The sequence below is a fragment of the Nilaparvata lugens genome, chromosome 14 (genome assembly GCF_014356525.2).
Source record: "Nilaparvata lugens isolate BPH chromosome 14, ASM1435652v1, whole genome shotgun sequence".
Lineage (NCBI taxonomy): Eukaryota > Metazoa > Arthropoda > Insecta > Hemiptera > Delphacidae > Nilaparvata > Nilaparvata lugens.
This window is the reverse complement of record NC_052517.1, coordinates 22843710-22871012: the sequence shown is the minus strand read 5'-3', so window position 1 is coordinate 22871012 and position 27303 is coordinate 22843710. Positions and strand designations below refer to the sequence as shown.

The 27303-nt window shown below is 35.1% G+C and overlaps 1 protein-coding gene across 1 annotated transcript in view; it reads left to right on the top strand.

The window, feature by feature from the left end:
* Positions 1-693: 693 nt before the first annotated feature.
* Positions 694-27303, top strand: part of LOC111060576 (disintegrin and metalloproteinase domain-containing protein unc-71) — a gene marked incomplete at its 5' end in the record, with an annotated part of 47189 nt that continues 20579 nt past the window's right edge. The window contains 7 exon segments of the mRNA XM_039440424.1: positions 694-1206; positions 3127-3201; positions 6177-6349; positions 10520-10683; positions 12482-12645; positions 16069-16230; positions 19286-19502. Coding sequence (XP_039296358.1) covers positions 694-1206; positions 3127-3201; positions 6177-6349; positions 10520-10683; positions 12482-12645; positions 16069-16230; positions 19286-19502 — 1468 coding nt within the window.

Below are 27303 nucleotides of genomic sequence, written 5' to 3'. Positions count from 1 at the left end.
GGAGATGTTCATTGAGATTGAGTTGAATGAGGAGGAGGAGGAGGAGGAGGAGGTCGAGTAGGAGGAAGAGTAGGAGAAAGATTAGGTGTAGATAACGAGGAGGAGGAGGAGGCGTGGTTGATGGGTGATCACAAAAAGAGGTGGAGGAGGCGGAGGTGGACTTGTTGGTTCAGTGAGTAGATAGATTAGGAGGATGAGGACGAGAAGGAGAAATGGGTGGTTGATGAAGAGGAGGATGAGGAGGAAATGATGAAGGAGGATGATGATGAGGAGGAGGAGGATGAGGAGGAGAAGGGGTGGGCTGTCAAGAGTTCACATCGTTTGCGTTCAGTTGAGTTGCTGATTTCAATTTTGCTGATTTGCATTTTTGGAGATATCAGTGACACGATCAGGCTGGCATTACATGCTCTGTCTGCTTAATTATTGCACTAGTTTTGTTCTCTATCTTCTTCTTCTTCTTCTCCCTCTTCTCCTTCTTCCCCTTCTTTCCCTTCTCCTCTTTCTCCTCCTCCTCCTCCCCCGTCATCTCGCTGAAAAATCATCCTCCCCAAAGAATGTTCGTAAAGATTTCGAAATATTTTCAAAAATTGTCAATTTTTTCAATGTTCAATGTTTGTCTATAAAATGTTTCTTCCATTCTCTCCTAATTTATCACCAATTCTCTCATTCTCTCTCTCTGTTTCCGGTTAGCAGAAGCATCCGCATGTCATCTTCGAAGCGAGGACGAAGGCGAATAAAGGGTGCGCCAACACGGGGAACTACGAGTGGCGTATGGGCGGCAGAGAAGGAGTAGGAGCGCAAAGTCTACAATTCACCTCATCCTCCTCCTCACAGGCGAGGGGCAAACGGGAGGCGAGGAGGAACAGAGGAACCAGTCCCAGTGAGGAGGAAAAGAGATGGCGAAGCCGAAATCCCAAGGAGGAAGAAAGAAAAAGAAACAAAATTTCCAAAGAAAAAGAAAAAAATAGAAACAGATCTTCCAAGGAGAAGATGTGGCGGAACAAAACTAGAAATCCTGAGGAGGAGGGTTGGTGGAGGAGTCCAGAGGAGATGTCAAGGAGGAGGAGGAGGAGGAGTGCGGAGGAGGAGGAGTACTGGAGGAGGAGGAATGGGACTAGTGAGGAGACGAGGAGGAGACGGGAGAGGAGAGATGTCAGTGTGACTACTAAGTATATTGAGACTGCCCTGGTCATCGATAAAGCTATGGTGAGTGGAAATTTATTTTTTAAATTTAAATATTTTAGTCATTCATTTGAATAATTATTCAATCATTTAACATAACATAACTTTCAGAAAAGTACCACAGGCTTGAGCCTGGAACGGTATCAATTCTAGTAAGAACACTAACTTCACTCCAATGGGCTTCTTTCATAAATTGATAAAAAAAATATTGAAACTTGTGGTAACTTACCATTTATCATTTAAAATATTAAATGACCTATCGTCGAAACAAGTCGTTGTAATAATAATAATAATAATAATAATAATAATATAATAATAATAATAATAATAATAATAATAATAATATCGAGTGACCTGGCTGGCTCAGGTCTGGTGTCAGAGTTTTCAGGTTGCAACTGATCAATTTCAGGGCCTCTGACATGACCTAACCACTGCTTTTTAGGCAGCCGGGACCGACGGCTTAATTTCCATCCGAAACACGGGAGTGGCCCGAGAAAAATATCTTGCCCGGGCTGGGACTCGAACCCCGGCCTTCGGATTACAAAGCCAGCATTTAATCCACTCGACTACGGCCACTCCTATTTTAAATGATAAAGGATACTTCAAGTTTCAATATTGTTCTTTTATTAATTTCAATTCTAGTTCATGTAGTTACGTTATTTTTGTTACTAAGACTATTTTGTACCGGTTGCACAAAAGCTGGTCAAATTTAATCGTGATTAATTAATTCCACGAGAACCAATCACAGGAGCCGTCTTATCGAGAAGGCCTCCTCTGATTGGCTCTTGTGAAATTAATCACGGTTTAAATCTAACTGGCTTTTGTACAACCGGCATTTGAATTGCACACTGCAATTCACAATCCAATACATACAGAGATTATGGAATTTGAAAATACTTTTTAGTTGTTTATAGTTATTTGTGCAACTAGTGCGCAAAGTTACAGTTTGCTGCACCAAAAGAAACGTTTACCGAAAGAAGGAATGGCTTCTTGAGTGCAGCAGAGGAACTTTGCGCACATATTTCACATTTAATTTTTCCTACAGTTACCATTGAATATGAAAAGTCGGTAATTATTGGTAAAATGGAGGCTGAAATCCATCAAATGTTTGTGTGTGTGTGATGCTGTTATTAATAGGAACCTTAATTCATTAAAAAAATTAATAATCCGATCAAAGTTAAAAATTCTCAGCCAAAGTTCTCATTTTTATTCATTCAAGAATCAGAAAAAATACAGATGGAACCAAAAATTCACATTCAAAATACACGCCAACAGCTTGTTGGCTGAACCGAGATGCAAGATGGCTGAAAACGACAAGATGGCTGAACCGACTAGCGCGCGACCTAGCGGGAAGAATCGTACCTAAGTTTGTTTCATCCAGCTAAAAATTACACGATTCAGAAATTTAGACTTTTGCTCAAATTACCGAGAAAAATGCTCAAAGTAAACTGAAAAATATTTATAAAAATAACATAGACAACAGAGAATATTTATTGTAGTATTGTTGTTTTTTATTATTTTTATTTATATGAATATCGAACGGTAATCATTCAACCTCAAAATTCGAATTTTATAATGTATATTTGCTACTTTTCTCATTTCTTGCAGTTCAAATAATAATTATTAATAGAAAAGAACTATTATTCATTATTAAATGATGAGAATTCATAAATGATGATTATTTAATTATTATTAATTATTATAAAAAAATCAATTATTACAAACTATTAGAAAATCCGAACTCTGAAGAATCTGTAAAATTTTTACACCAAAAAACAAACACACAGCTGATTTCTACCACAAAGAAAATATAACATTATTGTCATTTTTTCTCTATGTGGATGGGTTGTTATTATAACAGTTGATGATAATGACATTATAATACAATAATTTTTTGATATAATGATGATAAGTTTTTTATAATAATTCTTCTCTCAATTCCAGTTCGAGAAACGAAACGGGAGCACCCGTCTAGAGGTGGTACATGATGCTATACAAGTAGCAAATATTGCTGATTTGGTAAGTACAATAACAAATATAAAGAGTAAAAAATTATTTCTCAAATTCTCATAACAATAAATTATATCCACAGATAGAAATTAGTTTTCACCACACTGCACATAAAGCAGCTGTTTTCCAGTCCCTACGTAGATCTGAAAGACCTTGTTTGCAGATGACTCTCGTCTGATGTCAGAACAGGTTTCTTTCTGGCCTAGGCCGGAATATAATACCCTTTCCAGCCGCTAACATTGAACTAAGAAAGGTGATGAAAACAGCTGATCAAAAAACTTCTCTTTATTTGTTTTCATTATTCAATAATTATTAAAACATTTATAATAATTTCATCTTATTGTCATTTAAAAGAATAAAAAAGTATAAACTCAACCTCCCACATAATTGAACATCATCTTTTAGGTTATTTAGACAAATCAGAATAGAATAAAATAAAAATACTTGGACAATCCTGATATTCAGATCACCTCAGATTTGCTAGAGCTATCACCTTCCACTTCTGCTCTCGGAAGTGCTTAGAAAACAACTATTCACATATATATATATTGTTTATTTTTGTGTGTGGCGAAAAAAAGCGTTCGCACCACGGGCAAACATGTTTTTCCAGCTCTCAATATTTTGTAGTCCTCGGCCTACGGCCTCGGATTTGAAAACCGATTTCGAGCCAGAAAAATCTCATTTTCTGCTCTAGGTGCGAAATATACTATTTTGGATAGTATCTCTATCGAATTTCCACCTTTAGTGAGGTCCACGTTATAATAGCAGTATTCGATTAACATTGATGTTGCTATCCTTGTCTATAATTCCACAAAGCAGATGTATCAAATCATAGTATTGTGTATCAAGTTGAGATGATACTGTATCATATTGTGTTGATACTGTATCATGTTGTGTATCATTCCTGTGGAATGATTTGAACTCACGACTGGGACATGAAGAACACAACATTTAATTTAATAATTGCTGCTCTAACAGTGGTCAAGACTAACGGTGGTTAAATCCCCTGACAGGCTCTGAAATTGATCAAGTGCTACCTAAAAACTCTGACACCAGTGCTGAGTCAGCCATTCCTATGTTTTTTCTCTATTGAATCCCAAATGTGGACTTCTCCCTTCAATTAAATTGATAGAGTATTTTGCGAGTATTGCAGTTTCTGTCCTAACCAATCCCCAAAAGTGATTGCATACTAATTGATTAATATATTTCGTCTTTCTTATTCTTTCTCTCTTACTCCATCTCTCACGCTCTCTCTCTCTTTTTTATTATTTCCTTTTCACTCACTCTCTCTCCCTCTCTCTTGGTAGAGAGTTAGTGGGAAGGATTTATATTGAATATTGTTTCCGAAGAATGGACATTGATATGTCCAAAGCTCCGCGAATTTATGTAGATACATTACAATATTATCTATAGTTATTAAAATTGCTTTTTCATATCATATACAGTTCAATAATTATTTTCTTAGTCTATATCATGTAAATTCATCTATAATGTTGCTGTATTGTAAGCTATTGTATATAAGTGTATAAGCCAGTATATATTGTAATCTACATAAATAAAGTACTCAATCAATCAATCCAATGTTTTGGTCATATTGTTCTCTCCCCAGGACTTCTTCCTCTAATTGATGGATGGAATATAAATGAATGTTAAAAATGCTGACTCCACACACTCATCTCCTTCTCTTCTTCTCTTCTCCTTCTCATCTCCTTCCCTTCTCCTTCTCATCTCCTTCTCTTCTCCTCCTCTTCTCCCACTCTTTTCCCACTCTACTCCTTCTCTTTTCAGATATTTCCCTTTTTTGAATCTCTCCCTCAATGTTCACCACTTTCCCGTCTCTTTCTCTTCCATTTTTCTCTCTTCCCCTTCTCTTCTTCTTCCCTTTCTACCCCTTTCCCTTCTCTCTCCTAACCTTTTCCTACTCTTCTCCTTCTCTTCCCAGATATTTTTCATTTTTTGCATCCCTCCCCCAATGTTCTCTCCTCTTCTCTCTCCTGTTTTCTTCCCTTTTTGCATCTCTTCTCCTTCTCATCTCCTTCCCTTCTCCTTCTCATCTCCTTCCCTTCTCCTTCTCATCTCCTTCTCTTCTTCTCTTCTTCTTCTCTTCCCAGATATTCACCTTTTTTGCATCTCTCCCTCAATGTTCTCCACTTTCCCGTCTCTTTCTCTTCCATTTTTCTCTCTTTCCTTTCTCTTTTCCTCCCCTTTCTGCCCCTTTATGACCCTTTCCCTTCTCTCTTCTAACCTTGCTCTTCTCTTCTCCTTCTCTTCCCAGATGTTTTCCTTCTCTTGCATCTCTCCCTCAATGTTCTCTCATTCTCCTTTCTGTTTTTCATCCCTATTTGCATCTCTTTCCCTTCTTTTTTTCTTCCCTTTCTGCCCCTTTCCATTCTTTTTTCTAACCTTTTTCTTCTCTTCTCCTTCTCTTCCCAAATATTTTCCTTTTATTGCATTTCTCTCTCAATGTTCTCCCATTCTACCTTCTGTTTATTTTTCCTTCCTTCTCTTCTTACCTTGCTCTTCTCTTCTCCTTCTCTTCCCAGATATTTTCCTTCTCTTGCATCTCTCCCTCAATGTTCTCTCATTCTCCCTTCTGTTTTTCATCCCTATTTGCATCTCTTTCCCTTCTTTTTTTTCTTCCCTTTTTCTTCCCATTCCCTTCTCTCTCCTAACCTTTTCCTACTCTCCTCCTTCTCTCCCCAGATATTTTCCTTTTCTTGCATCTCTCCCTCAATGTTCTCTACTTTCAGGTCTCTTTTCCTCCCATTTTTCTCTCTTTCCTTTCTCTCTTTCCCTCCTCTTTTTCCATCCTTTCTGTTCCTTCCCCTTCTCTCTCCTAACCTTTTCTTCTCTTCTCCTTCTCTTCCAAGATATTTTCCTTTCCTTGCATCTCGCCCTCAATGTTCCCCTTCCCTCCCTTCTGTTTTCTTCCCTTTTTCATCTCTTCTCCTTCTCCTTTCTAATGTTTCTCTCTTCTTTTGCAGTACTTTCGCACTATGAACACCCGGGTGTCGGTGGTGTACATAGAGACATGGCAGGGCTCCAACCAGGCAGTCATAGACAAGTCTCAGGACATCAACATTGCCCTACTCAATTTTAAAGACTACACTCAGCGACATCTGTTCAGATTTGATAAGGACACAACACAGCTGTTGACGTGAGTAATGATACAAATATAATATAATAATATAAATTAGTAGAAATAGGATGAAATAGTAGAATATAGATAGATAAGATAAGAATATAAAATAGATACATCACGCCAAGATTTTGAGCGTTTTCTAGGCTTTTTCTAGAACTAGTTCAAAGGACTCAGAATAACGTCAAAGATCGGCGGTTTTTAAGCGTTTTTCCTGCGTTTTCCAGGCCTTCTCAAGAACTAATTGAAAGGAACCAGAATAACGCCAGAGATGGGCTCAATACAGGCGGTTTTTGAGCGTTTTTCCTGCGTTTTCTGGGCCTCCTCAAAAACCAATTGAAAGGACTCTGAATAACGCCGAAGATAGGCCCAAGATCGGCGGTTTTTGAGCGTTTTCTAGGCTCTTCCTAGAACTAGTTCAAAGGACTCAGAATAACGTCAAAGATAGGCGGTTTTTGAGTTCTCTCCTGTGTTTTCCAGGCCTCCTCCAATTCAATTGAAAGGACTTTGAATAACGCCGAAGATAGGCCCAAGATCGGCGATTTTTGAACGTTTTTCCTGCGTTTTCCAGGCGTTCTTAAAAACTTATTTAGAGGACTCAGAATAACGCCAGGATTTGGCCCAAGATCGGCGGTTTTTGAGCGTTTTCTAGGCTTTTTCTAGAACTAGTTCAAAGGACTCAGAATAACGTCAAAGATCGGCGGTTTTTAAGCGTTTTTCCTGCGTTTACCAGGCCTTCTCAAGAACTAATTGAAAGGACTCTGAATAAAGCCAAAGATAGTCCCAAGATCGGCGATTTTTGAACGTTTTTCCTGCGTTTTCCAGACATCATCAAGAACTTATTTAGAGGGACTCAGAATATCGCCAAAGATAGGCCCGATATACCCGCTCGTACAGTATAGTTTCTAAGCGTTTCTCAGCGTATCTTAGAGGGCTTCGTTAAGAGAGTAGTTTTCAAAGCATTTTTCAAGCGAATTGATAGTTAAGGCTGTACAAAGGCTGAAAATAAACATTCTACTCGCGATATTTTTCAAAGTTCCTCGATTCGTGTATCATCAAGCTATCAAAATTAAAAAGTTTTCTTGAAAAAAAATTTTTTCGATGATTAATTTTTGAGATATGAACGCTTAAAGTTCAAATTTTTGTGACAGAACATTTCAAATTCGTTTGAAAACATTCATTTCAAAGAGATAAATCCATGAGATTTTTCAAAGTTTCTCGATTTGTGTATCATCAAGCTATCAAAATGAAAAAGCTTTCTTAGAAATTGTTTTTTCCGATCATAACTTTTTGAGATATGAGCGCCTAAAGCTCAAATTTTTGGGACAGAACATTTCAAATTCGTTTGAGAGCATTCACTTCAAAGAGATAAATCCATGAGATTCATAGGATAGATTCTTCATGTTATTGTTGATACAGTAAATGGTCTAGTAGATAGAGTGCTTGCGTATCAGCATAGAGATCCCGGGTTCAAGCCCTCTCAATACCAAAAGTTTTTTAACTAGATCACTCCCGTGTTATCGGATGTGCACGTTAAACTGTCGGTCCCGGCTGAAGTATGACAGTCGTAAGGCACATTGACGGCTTAAATTATATATTCAGGCGGTGGGACCTTCCCGCAAGGGACTCCCCACCAACAAAAGCCATACGAATTTACTTTTTTTTTAGTAAAATAAAAATTTCCTGAGCATATCAATTTTTAAGACAGTTATTCAATTTACTAAAAATAACCAAAAATAACATTTAGTTGAATTATTTTTGGTAAATTGAATAACTTTTTGAAAAATTGATATTTTCAGAAAATTTTTGTTTCACTAGATCAACAATACCATGAAGAATTCATCCTCTATATCTCACGGATTTACCTCTTACCGAATTTGAAATGTTCCGTCTCAAAAATTCAAACTTCAGGCGCTCATATCTCAAAAAGTAATGATCGGAAAAAAATGTTTTCCCGAGAAAACTTTTTAAATTTTGATGAAAGCTCTGATGAGACAAATCGAAGAACTCTGGAAAATATCGGGAGTAGAAAGTTTATTTTTAGCCTTTGCACAGCCTTAACTATCAATTTGCTTGAAAAATGTTTTAAAAACTACTCTCTAAATGAAGCCCTCTAAAATACGCTGAGGAACACTTAGAAACTACACTGTAAACGCTGGTATATTGGGCCTATCTTTGGCGTTATCCTGAGTCCTTTCAATTAGTTCTTGAGAAATTGAAATTGAAATTGAAATTGAAATTTATTCATACCACTGACAATTTACAAACAAAATTAAATGAACTTAACAAATCAGTACAATAATTTTGAGAAAATAAAAACTAAGATACATAATATAATATTATCTTCTAATCCTATTTATATAAATGAAAATAATTAAAAACTAACAAAAACATTATGTAGCGTCAGAGTTATGATTAAGGTACTTCATATGCTATTAGCTGAGTTGAAGTTACCTACTCTGAAAATTAAACTATTTGACCTTTGCAAGAGACAGAAGCCTCGAAAAAAAAATTAACAGAAAATCTTTGTCTATTCACAGAAAATGAATTGAAAGGAGTGAACATTACAGAAGTTATTTATAGAAACCAAAAGGTATAATAAAATCCTAGGAAAATAAATTAAGAAGAAATTGAGGACATATACATTTTTATATTAATATATGAACTAAAGTCATAATATATTAATGAAAAAAATAGATAAATAAAAATCCTGAGACAGAAAAATTGTTAGAACCCTAGGAAGCAGTAGTAGAAATTCCCAAAAGAATGTAAAAAAATAATTCATGTGAAAAAGAACTCCTCAATCTCATCAAAATCAAAATTGAATAAAAAGTGCTTCAATTTCTTCAAAAATGTTATCAGTGAGCCTGTGGATGTAATATGTAGAGGTAACTTATTAAAGGAATTTGGAGCACTGTAATCGTAAAACCGTTTGAAGGCTTCACATGAAGGGTTTGCAAGAACAGCCAAATTTCTGTCTCTCAATCTGTTTGAGAAAACTAAGGCATTCCCTGTAATCTGACCACTAGAAGGCCTAGGAGAAGCAGGAAAAACGCTCAAAAACCGCCGATCTTGGGACTATCTTCGGCGTTATTCAGAGTCCTTTCAATTGTATTTGAGGAGGCCTGGAAAACACAGGAGAGCACTCAAAAACCGCCTATCTTTGACGATATTCTGAGACCTTTGAATTGGTTCTAGAGAAATCCTAGAAAACGCTCGATAACCGCCTATATTGAGCCTATCTCTAGCGTTCTTCTGAGTCCTTTCACTTAGTTCTTGAGGAGATCTAGAAAACGCAGGAAAAACGCTCAAAAACCGCCTGTATTGAGCCTATCTCTGGCGTTATTTTGATTCCTTCCAATCAGTTCTTGAGGAGGCCTAGAAAACGCAGGAAAAACGCCCTGAAACCGCCTGAATTGAGCCTATCTCTGGCGTTATCCTTATTCCTCCCAATAAGTTCTTTAGGAGACCTAGAAAACGCAGGAAAACCGCTCAAAAACCACCTATCTTGAGCCTATCTCTGGCAATATTCTGGTTCCTTTCGATTAGTTCTTGAGAAGGACTAGAAAACGCAGGAAAAACGCTCTAAAACCGCCGATCATGAGCATAACTTGAAAGGAGGCTTGATTAGAAGCTTCATTAAATATAATTCCCACTCAGGACAAAATTTCAAGACCCTGGCTAAAATTCTGTATCAAGTTTAAGCATTTTCTCTCAGTTTATCATTGAAAAATGTGAGAAAACGCTGGGAACACGCAGTAAAACCGCCGATCTTAGGCCTATATTTGGCGTTATCCTAAGTCCGTTCAATTTGGTTCTCGAGGAGGCCTAGAAAACGCCAAAAACCGCCGATCTTGAGCCTATCTTTCACGTGATTCGGAGTCCTTCCAAATAAAATTCTTGAGGAGGCCTAGAATACGCAGGAAAAACGCTCAAACACTGCCGATCTTGGGCCGATCTCTGGCGTTCTTCTGGGTCCTTTCACTAAGTTCTTGAGGAGGCCTAGAAAACGCTCAAAAACCGCTGATCTTGGGCATAAGTTGAATCATTTCCTGACGATATTGTAATGAATTTGATAGGTACTTTTGGCTCTGCTTATGAAAATTCTGAATTTAGTCTGTGATTTTTTTCAGATTTATCTTGTCCTTCTGTTCTGTTTGATCATGTTTTCTCTCTCTGTGTTTGCAGTGGCGAAATCTTCGCTAGCGGGGAAGCGGGCATGGCCGTTCCTCAATCTATTTGCACTCCCAAGTCAGTTGGTCTCAGTGTGGATGTGAACTCCTATGAACTGCATCTACTGGCCGGAACCATGGCTCATATGATCGGCCATAATATCGGCATGGCTCATGATAGTGAGTAAAATTTGTTTGAAAAAATAATATTAGAAAAAATATAGCATAAGAAGATATGCCATAGTTTGTGGAATTCATTTCAAGTTTGGAAGTTTTATATCAAATTATGGTGTTGTGTATCAAGCTGAAATGATACTGTATCATGTTGTGTTGAAACTGTATCATATTGTTTTGATACTGTATCACATTGTGTTGATACTGTGGAGAAAAGGTAGCATAAGAAGATATTCCATAATTAGTAGAATTCATTCAAAGTTTAAAGTTTTTTATCAAATTATGGTGTTGTGTATAAGGTTGAGATGATACTGTATCATGTTGTGTTGATACTGTATCATATTGTGTTGATACTGTATCACATTGTGTTGATACTGTGGAGAAAAGGTAGCATAAGAAGATATTCCATAATTAGTAGAATTCATTCAAAGTTTGAAGTTTTTTATCAAATTATGGTGTTGTGTATCAGGTTGAGATGATACTGTATCATATTGTGTTGATATTGTATCATATTGTGTTGATACTGTAGAGAAAAGATAGCATAAGAAGATATGCCATAGTTTGTGAAATTCATTCCAAGTTTGAAAATGTTATATCAAATTATGGTGTTGTGTATCAAGTTGAGATGATACTGTATCATATTGTGTTGATATTGTATCATATTGTGTTGATACTGTAAAGAAAAGATAGCATAAGAAGATAAGTATGCCATATTGTGTTAATACTGTACAGGAGAGTTATCATAAGAAGATATTCCATAATTAGTAGAATTCATTCAAAGTTTGAAGTTTCTTATCAAATTATGGGGCGAAAATGAGTGAAGTTGGTGGATGATATCAGTGAGGAGGGAAAGTACTCCAAGATGAAGAGAATCGCACAGGACAGAGAGGAATGGAGAAGGAGCAATCATGTTTACACCTGCCCTAGGGCAGAACACCAGTAATAATAATAATAATATCAAATTATGTGTTGTGTATCAGGTTGAGATGATACTGTATAATGTTGTGGTGATACTGTATCATATTGTGTTGATACTGTAAAGAAAAGATAGCATAAGAATATATCCCATAGTTTGTAGAATTCATTCCAAGCTTAGAAGTTTTGTATCAAATAATGGTGTTGTGTATCAAGTTGAGATGATACTGTATCATGTTGTGTTGATACTGTATCATATAGTGTTGATACTGTAGATAAAAGACATCATAAAAAGGTTTGCCATAGATTGTAGAATTCTTTCAAAGTTTGGAAGTTTTGTATCAAATTATGGTGTTGTGTATGAAGTCGAGATGATACTGTATCATGTTGTGTTGATACTGTATCATATTGTGTTGATACTATATCATATTGTGTTGATACTGTAGATAAAAGACATCATAAAAAGGTTTGCCATAGATTGTAGAATTCATTCAAAGTTTGGAAGTTTTGTATCAAATTATGGTGTTGTGTATCAAGTCGAGATGATACTGTATCATGTTGTGATGATACTGTATCATATTGTGTTGATACTGCAGATAAAAGATAGCATAAAAAGATATGGCATAGGTTGTAGAATTCATTCAAAGTTTGGAAGTTTTGTATCAAATTACGGTGTGGTGTATCAAGTCGAGATGATACTGTATCATGTTGTGATGATACTGTATCATATTGTGTTGATACTGTAGCGAAAAGATAGTATAAGAAGATATGCCATAGTTTGTAGAATTCATTCAAAGTTTGGAAGTTTTGTATCAAATTTCCGTGTGGTGTATCATGTTGAAATGATACTGTATCATATTAGGTTGATAATGCTTTTATGTGCTTTCAGAACCCGATTGTTTATGCAATGACTGGCACGGCTGTATAATGAACCCCTCCATAGTTGGACTGGAAAATGTTCAACCCTATAAGTTTAGTGCCTGCAGTTTGGATGATTACAATATGGCGCTCAGAACTGGAAGAGGACTCTGTCTGCTCAATAAACCTAACGAGGTAATTAAACTTAATTAATGTAATTGAACTCAATTAATTGAACCTCCTGAAACTCAAAACCTGACCTAATGATATTCTAAAGAAATGAAAATATGCCTATAACCATCCTGGGTAAATTAAGAATCTATATGCAAAATGTGAAGTTAATGAGTTGAGTAGTTGAGACGTGATGATGCGTCATTCGTGAATTTCCTACATGTAGGAAGCCTATCCCCTACATGTAGAAGCCAGTTCTTTCCTTTGTTATATTACTAATAGGTAACCCGTGCTTCGCAAGGGTCTATTTTGAAACTTGACATAATAAAAACTTGACCTACTAATATTTTGAAGAATTGAAAATATGCCTATAACCATCCTCGGTAAATTACAATTTATATGCAAAATGTCAAGTTAATGAGTTGAGTAGTTGAGACGTGATGATGCGTCATTCGTGAATTTCCTACATGTAGGAAGCCTATCCCCTACATGTAGAAGCCAGTTCTTTCCTTTGTTATATTACTAATAGGTAACCCGTGCTTCGCAAGGGTCTATTTTGAAACTTGACATAATAAAAACTTGACCTACTAATATTTTGAAGAATTGAAAATATGCCTATAACCATCCTCGGTAAATTACAATTTATATGCAAAATGTGAAGTTAATGAGTTGAGTAGTTGAGACGTGATGATGCGTCATTCGTGAATTTCCTATCCCCTACCTGTTTAAGCCAGTTCTTTCCTTTATTATATTATAGATTAGCAGTTAACTCGTGCTCCGCTAGGGTCCATTTTAAAACTTGACATAATATTAAGAACTTGACCTACTAATATTTTGAAAAATTGGAAATATGCCTATAACCATCCTGGGTAAATTAAGAATCTATATGCAAAAGTATCAGCTGATATCAGCTATCATCAGCTGTGCTAATAGTGAAGTTGCGTTTCTTTTTTAGCTCAAAATTTTGCAAAATTACTCAAAAATTTCCAATTTGTAGAGATTTGAGTGAAATATTTTTGTTTTTAATCAGTTTTTAAATATCAAAATTCAAAATTTTTAGTTTAGTCATTAGTTTTGAAGTGGAAATTGGACTTTTTAGAGTAAAAGTGAAATCTTAACCTTATTCTTTTTTGAAACTTTTATTTGTAAAAATTTGGGAGAAGACAGTTTTAGGTTATGCCTGTTGTCTTCTCCCAATCATATTATATTTTCATAGTTATGATTTGTTATTGTCAATGAAATAAATAAATAAAAATAAAATGTCAAGTTAATGAGTTGAGTAGTTGAGACGTGATGATGCGTCATTCGTGGATTTCCTACCCCCTACGTGTATAGGCCTGTTCTTCCCTTTATATTATCAATATTACAAATTGAAATGTAAATGCTTTATCAATCTACAAATTTCGGGTCACCAAGCTTCGCTCGTTATTTATTTATTGATAAACAGAACACAATTCTTCAAAATGATTGGGGAAGTACTAACAGGCACAGCCCAAAGCTGCTTCTTCCCCGAATTTTGATTTATACACTATAAATAGTCCAAAGAGTATTTCATGTTCCATACACTTGAATTCAGGTCTAATTTTCAGTCCAAACATTTGAAAACAAAGAAGTTCTAGTTCAGATTATTTACAAACCAAATTGAATAATAAAATAACACTCACTGATCACTTAAAACTGTAAAAAATGATTAACTTTGAGAAAGATGATATACTCTAATTTGGAATAATATACCATGTTGTCATGTCAACAAATCAGATTATTTTGATCGATTCGATTACAGTTTTTAGATATTATTTCTTTCGATATAAGCTGATTGATTCAACAGCTTAACATAATTCTTTCTCTCTCACACACAGGCACTTCAATCTCCCGTTAGCAACAGATGACGAAATTATCATGTGTTTTTCCAAGGACGTATTTATCCTTTCAATGTCCTTCAGCGAGTTATCCCAGGGTTGAGACCTAGTGCGATCGAATTTTCATATCATAAACCTACTTTGTTCCAAATTTCGTGAGAATCGTTAGAGCCGTTTTCGAAATTCGTTGGACATACATAACCATATGAATAACCTTATTATTATCAAACGAAAATCCAAATTAAATGCTGTAAATCACCCCGAAGACTTCTGCTACTGCAAATATTGACAACAGGGTAAACAGCTAGATGGAAATTCGATGAGTGCTACTATTCAAAAATTATTCGTCAGCCCGGGAATCGAACCCAGTAAATAACCAAATATAAAAATATATACAGTAATTGCTCGATTAATATAATAGGATTAATGTCTCTGTCTCCCTCTTCTCCCTCGTCACCCACTGATTCATTAATCAATGATTTGATCTTATCTACCTATATAATTATTTTAGTTTATTAAGTTTTTCCTCTTAAATTAATATTCATATCAATTAATTGATACTTTTACAATATTATTTCCATTTATGAATAAATCCTTAATGAATCAATGAAATTGACGTTTTGGTAGAAAGTTAGTGGGAAGGATATATTGAATTTTCTTTTCGAAGAATAGACATTGATATGTCCAAAGCTCCGCCAATTTATGTAGATGCATAACAATTTTATCTATAGTTATTCCAAATTGCTTTCTTCATATCATATACAGTTCAATAATATTATTTTCTTAGTCTATATTATGTGAAATCATGTATAACTTTGCTGTATTGTAAGCTATTGTATATAAGAGTATAAGCCAGTATATATTGTGATCTACATAAATAAAGTAATCCTGTTCCTCCTGTTTCATAAGTAAATCTTTCCTGTTTCTCCTGTTTTTATTCCCTTCTGTTCTCCAATAATCATAATTATATAATTCTCCAACAATAATGATATTTTTCTACAACTGCACGTAAAGAAACAATTTACATATTAATTCCCCTTGTAAAACAACTTATTTCTGAGGAGGATCTACTTTTTCACTCGCCAACCATCTGCACATGTGCAGTAGATTTTCTTTACGCTCGCAAATCATTTGCGCATGCGCAGAAGAGTTTCTCTACGCTCACTAATCAGCTGATGATAAGCAGCTCGCCAAAAGACAAACCACTCTCGGTCAGATCTTAACCAAATAAGTCGGTAAATGTACCGATTCTACAGCCATGATGGATATCAGTGTAGACGAATTATTATAAACTCCGCCAGATATAAGTGATTTAACAGATTTGTGCAGTTGTAGAAAAAAATTTGTATGTAATTCACGTGTAATGCTTCTTTATCGCTCTTGCAAAACTATCACGCTCCGCTTCGCGTCGCGTGATAACTGTTTTGCGCAAGCAATAAAGTCGCGCATTACGCTCTTAATACATAAATAGCTATTCTGTTGAACAGCTGGAATTCATGAGGCAGGTTCATAGTATAATTGTTCGATTATTTATGTATTTAATAATTTTTTTTATGTATTCATAAATATATTTATGTATTGTTCGCAGTTGGAAGCACGTCGTACTTGTGGCAACAATAAGATAGAAGAGGGCGAGGATTGTGACTGTGGTCCTATAGAGCAATGTGCCGACAAGTGCTGTGATCCCATCACTTGCAAACTCAGGAAGGACGCCGAATGTGCCTCTGGGCCATGCTGCAATAAATGCCGGGTACATAATTATTCATTTAAATATAAATAGATACAATAGATAATAAAATGATAAATAGGTAATAAGCATGGTGATCGAGATTGGGACCCTATTGAGAGGTCACCTCTCAATCTAGTTGACATGATACTGTATCATGTTTTTGTTGATTCTGTATCATATTGTGTTGATACAGTATCATTTATGGTGATATCATAGAGAAACAATAGCGTAAGTAGATATCCCATGGTATAGGCCGTTTATGTCGTAACTTTTACTGTTATCTGAAGCTGATAGTTCACGTAGTTCTTTCCTGTGAAGCTTTATGACGCTGGTAGTCTCTCATATTCTGCTGTTCATACACTCTTACCCGGTCAAAACAGTAAAAATCGTCAGTAATCGGCTTAAGATAACAGTAAAAGTTGCGACATAAACGCCCTATACCATGGGATATCTACTTACGCTATTGTCTCTCTATGCCTCAACTTACCATAGTGAGGTCCACGTTATAATGGCAGTGAAGAAAGATAGGAGAACAACGTTGCCAAGTCTCTCCATTTTGCCACTGACTGTACACAGCTGTTACTCAATTAATCCCATCAAATTTGATCTAATAATAGTTATCATTTCCTTGATGAAATAATCAATTTAATCTCAAATTAATCAAATATATATATTTTTCTATAATTTGATTCAAAAATTTGCTTCATAACTGGAATCAGATTTTATTTTTAAACAAACCTGAAATGGCGGCTAATTTGAGAAGCTGTGATACGATAATCTGAATTTCAAAACAACATAAATAAGGTTATTTGGTAGGTATTCTATTCAAATTCCTTTTTAAGATGATAGAAAAATAGAAATCCTATTAAGAATAAGTAATTTGAATGGAAATAATTCTGAAATAACCTTACAATATTATTCATACCGGTACGAGTAGGTCTAACCTATACGTGTAGGCTAAGTGAAGCATGGATGAAGTCTAGGATGGTTAGTTTTCAACTTTTAAAATGTCATTTCAGGTATTTTAATTTGTGTTTTTCATACGGTAATGTCTTTAAATTATTTCATTGTTTCAAAAATACATTTTAAACCAATTATACGACTTGTGTACTAAAGTATTTTGATAGAATGAAGAAAAAAAATGGCGGCTGAGAATTGTTTGTCCACTTTTGTACAGTCACTGTCAAAAGTAAAAATAAAATACTCTTGCAAACTGACAACATTGCAAAGCTAGGAAGAGATGGCGCTATCTGTTTTGTTGTATGATAGAAAAGAACAGCAACAGTTTCGTCAATCGTACACTCCCATTGCAACGTGGACCTCACTATAATCTCTCATACTGTGCCCTTCTTACACTCTTAAGGCCGTTTGCACAGTCAAAGCATGAACTGAATTCAATCAGCTGGTGGCTTGAACTCACAATGTAACACATTATAACAAACGAGACTTGATTCGGATTTAATCCAGTTTAAAATTGAATTTAGTTTAAACTGTCACTGTGCAATCGGCCATTAGGCTCAGCTCACACTTAGGCGACTCAGGTGGAGAAGAGACTGGACTCTAGTGGAGAGCATGTGTATTCAAATGGTGACGTCGCGGAGACTAGAATCGACTGGCCTGAGTGTCACCATTTGGAAACACATGCTCTCCACTAGAGTCCAGTCTCTTCTCCACCTGAGTCGCCTAAGTGTCAGTTGAGCCCACTACCTCTTGTAGTTGTTCACTCCACAAAATCTCCAGTTCTTAATTTTACAAAGTAGATTCTCAAGTTTAGATGCTTCAAAACCAAACATGGGAGAAAAATTTAACATTATTCTCACTAAAATGGGGAATATTCATACATCAAAGAAATAATTTTGAAGGACCAAAATACCTTTTTCCTACAGATAACTTGAAAAGTGAGCTTTTCTACACTGATTGCAGGCCGCAAAAAATCACTTTTCCGCACTAGTGCACAAAGTGAGTACTTTGCGTACTCCAGATTTGCAGCATGACAACGCAAAATAGTTTGTAGGTTATATGGAGCACCAGTGCAGGAAAATCAAAATTAAGTTGGTAACACTGACTGTGGTATAGTGAGGTCCACACTATAATGGCAGTTATCCACGTTATCCACTATATGACGTTATCCACGTTATAATGGCAGTGGAGAACAGCGTTGCCTTGCCATTATGTGCCTTGATTATAGTCATTTCAATGCTTACATAGCATTAACCCCCTTCAAGCAGTCACATCAATTTTCAATTGAATCATTATAATTCAATTATTATTATTCAATTTTAAATAAATTAAGGTTCTTATTATTAATAAGATTACACAGAAAAACATTTGATGGATTTCAGGGAATTTTACCCATAATTACCCACTTTTCATATTCAATGGTAACTGTAGGAAAAATTTGATGTGAAATATGTGCTCAAAGTTCGTTTGCTGCACTCAAGATACCATTCCGCCCTCGCCTACGGCTCGGGTGTAAACGTTTCTTTTGGTGCAGCAAACTGTCACTTTGCGCACTAGTTGCATAATAGTTATTTGTGCAACTAGTGCGCAAAGTTACAGTTTGCTGCATCGAAAGAAACGTTTATGCCCGAGCCGTAGGCGAGGGCGGAATGGTTTCTTGAGTGCAGCAAACGAACTTTGCGCACGTATTTCACATTAAATTTTTCCTACAGTTACCATTGAATATGAAAAGTGGGTAATTATGGGTAAAATTGCCTGAATAATGTATGTGTGTTTGAATGGCGGGGGGCAGCTGTGTGGTGTGTGCTGTGGTGGCACTGTGCTGTCGTTGTCCTCCATTATAATATATACTTAATAATTAGCGCGTTGTGCTTTGTTGCACGTCTGCTCACTATAGCAGCCACAGCAGTCACTGTTACCAACTTCATTTTGATTTTGCTGCACTGTTGCTCCATATAACCTACTAACTATTTTGCGTTGTCATGCTGCAAATCTGGAGTGCAGAAAATTTTTTCCCACACTAGAGCGGAAAAGTGATTTTTTGCGTTCTGTAATCAGTGCAGCAATGGCCACTTTTCAACATAACTGTAGGGAAATAACTATTTTTCTGTTCCAGCTGAGGCCAAGCGGTGTGGTATGTCGGGAGGCAAGCAACGAGTGTGACCTCCCCGAGTTCTGCACAGGTGAGAGTGGGCATTGCCCAACAGATGTCCACAAAAAGAATGGACACCCCTGTGATGAATCCAAGTCACCCAAGAAAAAGGCACAAGGGTACTGCTACAACGGAATGTGTCCCTCTATAAATGTCCAGTGTGCCAATGTATGGGGACATGGTAAGCAAAATCAATTAAAGAAAAATCAAAAATTATTGAGAAAATATTTCTGTATCAACGTGGTAAGCAAAATCAATTATTAAAGAAAAATCAAAAAATTATGAGAAAATATTTCTGTATCAACGTGGTAAGCAAAATCAATTATTAAAGAAAAATCAAAAATTATTGAGAAAATATTTCTGTATCAACATGGTAAGCAAAATCGATTATTAGAGAAAAATCAAAAATTATTGAGAAAATATTTCTGTATCAACGTGGTAAGCAAAATCAATTATTAAAGAAAAATCAAAAATTATTGAGAAAATATTTCTGTATCAACGTGGTAAGCAAAATCAATTATTGAAGAAAAATAAAAACATTTGATGGATTTCAGGGAATTTTACCCATAATTACCCACTTTTCATATTCAATGGTAACTGTAGGAAAATTTGATGTGAAATATGTGCTCAAAGTTCGTTTGCTGCACTCAAGATACCATTCCGCCCTCGCCTACGGCTCGGGTGTAAACGTTTCTTTTGGTGCAGCAAACTGTCACTTTGCGCACTAGTTGCATAATAGTTATTTGTGCAACTAGTGCGCAAAGTTACAGTTTGCTGCATCGAAAGAAACGTTTATGCCCGAGCCGTAGGCGAGGGCGGAATGGTTTCTTGAGTGCAGCAAACGAACTTTGCGCACGTATTTCACATTAAATTTTTCCTACAGTTACCATTGAATATGAAAAGTGGGTAATTATGGGTAAAATTGCCTGAATAATGTATGTGTGTTTGAATGGCGGGGGGCAGCTGTGTGGTGTGTGCTGTGGTGGCACTGTGCTGTCGTTGTCCTCCATTATAATATATACTTAATAATTAGCGCGTTGTGCTTGGTTGCACCTCTGCTCACTATAGCAGCCACAGCAGTCACTGTTACCAACTTCATTTTGATTTTGCTGCACTGTTGCTCCATATAACCTACTAAGTATTTTCCGTTGCCATGTTGCAAATCTGGAGTGCAGAAAATTTTTTCCCACACTAGAGCGGAAAAGTGATTTTTTGCGTTCTGTAATCAGTGCAGCAATGGCCACTTTTCAACATAACTGTAGGAAAATAACTATTTTCTTTTCAAAATAACTTTTGTTCAAAGTGACTATTTTTCTGTTTCAGCTGAGGCCAAGCGGTGTGGTATGTCGGGAGGCAAGCAACGAGTGTGACCTCCCCGAGTTCTGCACAGGTGAGAGTGGGCATTGTCCAACAGATGTCCACAAAAAGAATGGACACCCCTGTGATGAATCCAAGTCACCCAAGAAAAAGGCACAAGGGTACTGCTACAACGGAATGTGTCCCTCTATAAATGTCCAGTGTGCCAATGTATGGGGACATGGTAAGCAAAATCAATTAAAGAAAAATCAAAAATTATTGAGAGAATATTTCTGTATCAACGTGGTAAGCAAAATCAATTATTAAAGAAAAATAAAAAATATTGAGAAAATATTTCTGTATCAACGTGGTAAGCAAAATCAATTATTAAAGAAAAATCAAAAATTATTGAGAAAATATTTCTGTATCAACATGGTAAGCAAAATCGATTATTAGAGAAAAATCAAAAATTATTGAGAAAATATTTCTGTATCAACGTGGTAAGCAAAATCAATTATTAAAGAAAAATCAAAAATTATTGAGAAAATATTTCTGTATCAACGTATCAACATGGTAAGCAAAATCAATTATTAATGAAAAATCAAAAATTATTGAGAAAATATTTCTGTATCAACGTGGTAAGCAAAATCAATTATTAAAGAAAAATAAAAAATTATTGAGAAAATATTTCTGTATCAACATGGTAAGCAAAATCGATTATTAGAGAAAAATCAAAAATGGGAGAAAAATTTAACATTATTCTCACTAAAATGGGGAATATTCATACATCAAAGAAATAATTTTGAAGGACCAAAATACCTTTTTCCTACAGATAACTTGAAAAGTGAGCTTTTCTACACTGATTGCAGGCCGCAAAAAATCACTTTTCCGCACTAGTGCACAAAGTGAGTACTTTGCGTACTCCAGATTTGCAGCATGACAACGCAAAATAGTTTGTAGGTTATATGGAGCACCAGTGCAGGAAAATCAAAATTAAGTTGGTAACACTGACTGTGGTATAGTGAGGTCCACACTATAATGGCAGTTATCCACGTTATCCACTATATGACGTTATCCACGTTATAATGGCAGTGGAGAACAGCGTTGCCTTGCCATTATGTGCCTTGATTATAGTCATTTCAATGCTTACATAGCATTAACCCCCTTCAAGCAGTCACATCAATTTTCAATTGAATTACTAATCATTATAATTCAATTATTATTATTCAATTTTAAATAAATTAAGGTTCTTATTATTAATAAGATTACACAGAAAAACATTTGATGGATTTCAGGGAATTTTACCCATAATTACCCACTTTTCATATTCAATGGTAACTGTAGGAAAATTTGATGTGAAATATGTGCTCAAAGTTCGTTTGCTGCACTCAAGATACCATTCCGCCCTCGCCTACGGCTCGGGTGTAAACGTTTCTTTTGGTGCAGCAAACTGTCACTTTGCGCACTAGTTGCATAATAGTTATTTGTGCAACTAGTGCGCAAAGTTACAGTTTGCTGCATCGAAAGAACGTTTATGCCCGAGCCGTAGGCGAGGGCGGAATGGTTTCTTGAGTGCAGCAAACGAACTTTGCGCACGTATTTCACATTAAATTTTTCCTACAGTTACCATTGAATATGAAAAGTGGGTAATTATGGGTAAAATTGCCTGAATAATGTATGTGTGTTTGAATGGCGGGGGGCAGCTGTGTGGTGTGTGCTGTGGTGGCACTGTGCTGTCGTTGTCCTCCATTATAATATATACTTAATAATTAGCGCGTTGTGCTTGGTTGCACGTCTGCTCACTATAGCAGCCACAGCAGTCACTGTTACCAACTTCATTTTGATTTTGCTGCACTGTTGCTCCATATAACCTACTAACTATTTTGCGTTGTCATGCTGCAAATCTGGAGTACGCAAAGTACTCACTTTGCGCACTAGTGCGGAAAAGTGATTCTTTGCAGCCTGCAATCAGTGCACAAATGGTCACTTTTCAGGGTATCTGTAGGAAAATAACTATTTTCTTTTCAAAATAACTTTTGTTCAAAGTGACTATTTTTCTGTTTCAGCTGAGGCCAAGCGGTGTGGTATGTCGGGAGGCAAGCAACGAGTGTGACCTCCCCGAGTTCTGCACAGGCGAGAGTGGGCATTGTCCAACAGATGTCCACAAAAAGAATGGACACCCCTGTGATGAATCCAAGTCACCCAAGAAAAAGGCACAAGGGTACTGCTACAACGGAATGTGTCCCTCTATAAATGTCCAGTGTGCCAATGTATGGGGACATGGTAAGCAAAATCAATTAAAGAAAAATCAAAAATTATTGAGAAAATATTTCTGTATCAACGTGGTAAGCAAAATCAATTATTAAAGAAAAATCAAAAATTATTGAGAAAATATTTCTGTATCAACGTGGTAAGCAAAATCAATTATTAAAGAAAAATCAAAAATTATTGAGAAAATATTTCTGTATCAACATGGTAAGCAAAATCGATTATTAGAGAAAAATCAAAAATTATTGAGAAAATATTTCTGTATCAACGTGGTAAGCAAAATCAATATTAAAGAAAAATCAAAAATTATTGAGAAAATATTTCTGTATCAACATGGTAAGCAAAATCGATTATTAGAGAAAAATCAAAAAATTATGAGAAAATATTTCTGTATCAACGTGGTAAGCAAAATCAATTATTAAAGAAAAATCAAAAATTATTGAGAAAATATTTCTGTATCAACATGGTAAGCAAAATCGATTATTAGAGAAAAATCAAAAATTATTGAGAAAATATTTCTGTATCAACGTGGTAAGCAAAATCGATTATTAGAGAAAAATCAAAAATTATTGAGAAAATATTTCTGTATCAACGTATCAACATGGTAAGCAAAATCAATTATTAAAGAAAAATCAAAAAATTATGAGAAAATATTTCTGTATCAACGTGGTAAGCAAAATCAATTATTAAAGAAAAATCAAAAATTATTGAGAAAATATTTCTGTATCAACATGGTAAGCAAAATCGATTATTAGAGAAAAATCAAAAATTATTGAGAAAATATTTCTGTATCAACGTATCAACATGGTAAGCAAAATCAATTATTAAAGAAAAATCAAAAATTATTGAGAAAATATTTCTGTATCAACGTGGTAAGCAAAATCGATTATTAGAGAAAAATCAAAAATATTGAGAAAATATTTCTGTATCACGTGGTAAGCAAAATCAATTATTAAAGAAAAATCAAAAATTATTGAGAAAATATTTCTGTATCAACGTGGTAAGCAAAATCAATTATTAAAGAAAAATCAAAAATTATTGAGAAAATATTTCTGTATCAACGTGGTAAGCAAAATCAATTATTAAAGAAAAATAAACAATTATTGAGAAAATATTTCTGTATCAACATGGTAAGCAAAATCAATTAAAGAGAAATCAAAAATATTGAGAAAATATTTCTGTATCAACGTGGTAAGCAAAATCAATATTAAAGAAAAATCAAAAATTATTGAGAAAATATTTCTGTATCAACGTGGTAAGCAAAATCAATTATTAAAGAAAAATCAAAAATTATTGAGAAAATATTTCTGTATCAACGTGGTAAGCAAAATCAATTATTAAAAAAAATCAAAAATTATTGAGAAAATCTTTCTGTATCAACGTATCAACATGGTAAGCAAAATCAATTATTAAAGAAAAATCAAAAATTATTGAGAAAATATTTCTGTATCAACGTGGTAAGCAAAATCAATTATTAAAGATAAATCAAAAATTATTGAGAAAATATTTCTGTATCAACATGGTAAGCAAAATCAATTATTAAAGAAAAATAAAAAATTATTGAGAAAATATTTCTGTATCAACGTGTCGACTTGCCTAACTCCAGAAAATGATATTATAAATCATCAAAACATGAAGTAGGCTTCAAAACACTTTTGACCGAGCGAAGTGAGGTCTAAAGGTGCGTACAGATATATGCGCCGCGAACATGAGCAATCCACTTTTAATCAGCTGATGCCAAGATTTTTATATCTGATTGTTTGATTGATTGAGTACTTTATTTATGTAGATTACAATATATACTGGCTTATACACTTATATACAATAGCTTACAATACAGCAAAATTATAGATGAATTTACATAATATAGACTAAGAAAATAATTATTGAACTGTATTTGATATGAAAAAGTAATTTGTAATATAATAACTATAGATAATTATATTGTTATGCATGTACATAAATTGGCGGAGCTTTGGACATATCAATGTCCATTCTTCGGAAAGAATATTGAAAATATCCTCCCCACTAACTCTCTACCAAAAAATCTGAGAGAATGTCCATTCTTCGGAAAGAATATTGAAAATATCCTCCCCACTAACTCTCTACCAAAAAATCTGAGAGAAACGGTGAGATACAGATATAAAAAGCTTGGCATCAGCTGATTAAAAGTGAATTGCTCATGTTCGCGGCGTGTAAATCTGTATGCATCTTTAGATTCGAGTCGACGGTTTTGCATTTATCTGTATGTTTTTATGTTCCGCATTTACAGCGAAACGCGGTAATAGATTTTTATGAAATTTGACAGGTATGTTCCTTTTTTAATTGCGCATCGACGTATATACAAGGTTTTTGGAAATTTTGCATTTCAAGGATGATATAAAAGGAAAAAGGAGCCTCCTTCATACGCCAATATTAGAGTAAAAATCAGACTTTGGAATTATTCATCATAAATCAGCTGGTTCTTGGTTCAGCTTGATTATTGGTTCTTATGAATGATCAAGTCTATCTCAAACGTAATTGACCGAGCGAAGTGAGGTCTAAGATCCAAGTCGACGGTTTGGCATTTCTCTTAATGTTTAAATGTTTGAATTTTGATATGTTTATATGTTGCACATTCACGCGGTACCGTAATAGATTCTCATGAAATTTGACAGGTATATTCCTTTTTGAATTTCGCGTCGACGTATACATACGGTTTTTCGAAATTTTTGCATTTCAAGGATAATACAAAAGTATTGAATGAAAAAGACTAAGAAATTGTCAAAAAACCTTTTTGACAATTTCTTAGTCTTTTTCATTCAATGTGAATAATTACCACAATATCAACTTCTAAACTACACAAAAAGGAAAAAAGAAAAAATAATACAAAAGGATAAGGAGTCTCCTTTGAACGTCAATATTACCGTAAAAATCAGACTTTGGAAATTATTCATCATGAATCAGCTGTCTAGTGGACGTACTATAATACTACCCGTTCAAAAACATCGGACATCTTGAAAATGTATGTTTCCATCAACGTTGTAGACAGTTGCAGCCAGACCTGATAACAGCGCTCACACTCACATTCCGGGACGACGCGTCATGGTACGATAGGACAGAAAGATCTATATTTATTTAGGATTTTTTCTAGATATTTCAAATCGATAAATCATTTTTTGAGAGAACATAACAACAGGTCAATGTAACTTACTAAGCGCGAGGTATACTGTTCACAGAACTACTAGTAAACTTCAAATCATTTCAAACAACTATAGTGAGGTCCACATTATAATGGCAGTGGAGAAAGATGGGAGAACAACGTTGCCGATCCTCTGTTCTTGTCAATGCCTTCTATAGACGGTAGCTGATACAGGTTTATTGATGTAATATTAAAACGGTTCATTCTCGTTTGAAATTATCAATTATTATCATATAAAGAAGTGGCCGAAGTCGAGTGAATCAGATGCTGGCTTTATGATTCAGAGGCCCGGGTTCAAATCCCGGCCCTGGCGTGATATTTATCTCAGGCCACTCCCGTGTTTCGGATGGACACGTTAAGCCGTCGGTCCCGGCTGCCTAAAAAGCAGGTGATGTGAGAGGCCCTGAAATTGATCAGTTGCGACGTGAAAACTCTGACACCAGACCTCAGCCAGGTCATTCAGAATTCAAGTTTTCTCAACTTTCTGAATATGGATCTATAGTGAGGTCCACGTAATAATGGCAGTACTTGATTAACATTGGTGTTGCTATCCTTGTCTATCATTCCACAAAGCAAATAGCGAATGTATCAAATCATAGTGTTGTGTATCAAGTTGAGATGATACTGCATCATATTTTGTTGATACTCTATCATGTTGAGGTTGTTCTTGTTCTATAGTGAGGTCTACGTTATAATGGCAGTATTTGATTAACATTGGTGTTGCTATCCTTGTCTATTATTCCACAAAGCAAATAGCGAATGTATCAAATCATAGTGTTGTGTATCAAGTTAAAATGATACTGTATGATATTGTGTTGATACTGTATCATGTTGTGGTTGTTCTTGTTCTATAGTGAGGTCAGGTCACACGATAAGTTACTATTATTTTTATCAATTATATTTTATATAGCAAGCAATTATATTTCTCAATAATTTCATAATGAATTTTCATAATTAATCAAGATGAGATATTAATTTGTTAATCAATGATTTTCAATTATCTCATATTTAAATTTCATAACTTAGATGGAATACTTTGCTAATCAACCATTCATTCTACATTGTTTAAAGACGATCTGGCAACAAAGCAAAGCGAAAAAGAGATAACGTCTCCGTTTTGTTGAATGATAGACAAGGATAGCAATATAATTGGTAATTGAACACATATAGTGAGATCCACGTTCTCTTGGCAGTGGAGGAGGATGGGAGAACAACGTCGCCGATCCTCTGTCTTGTC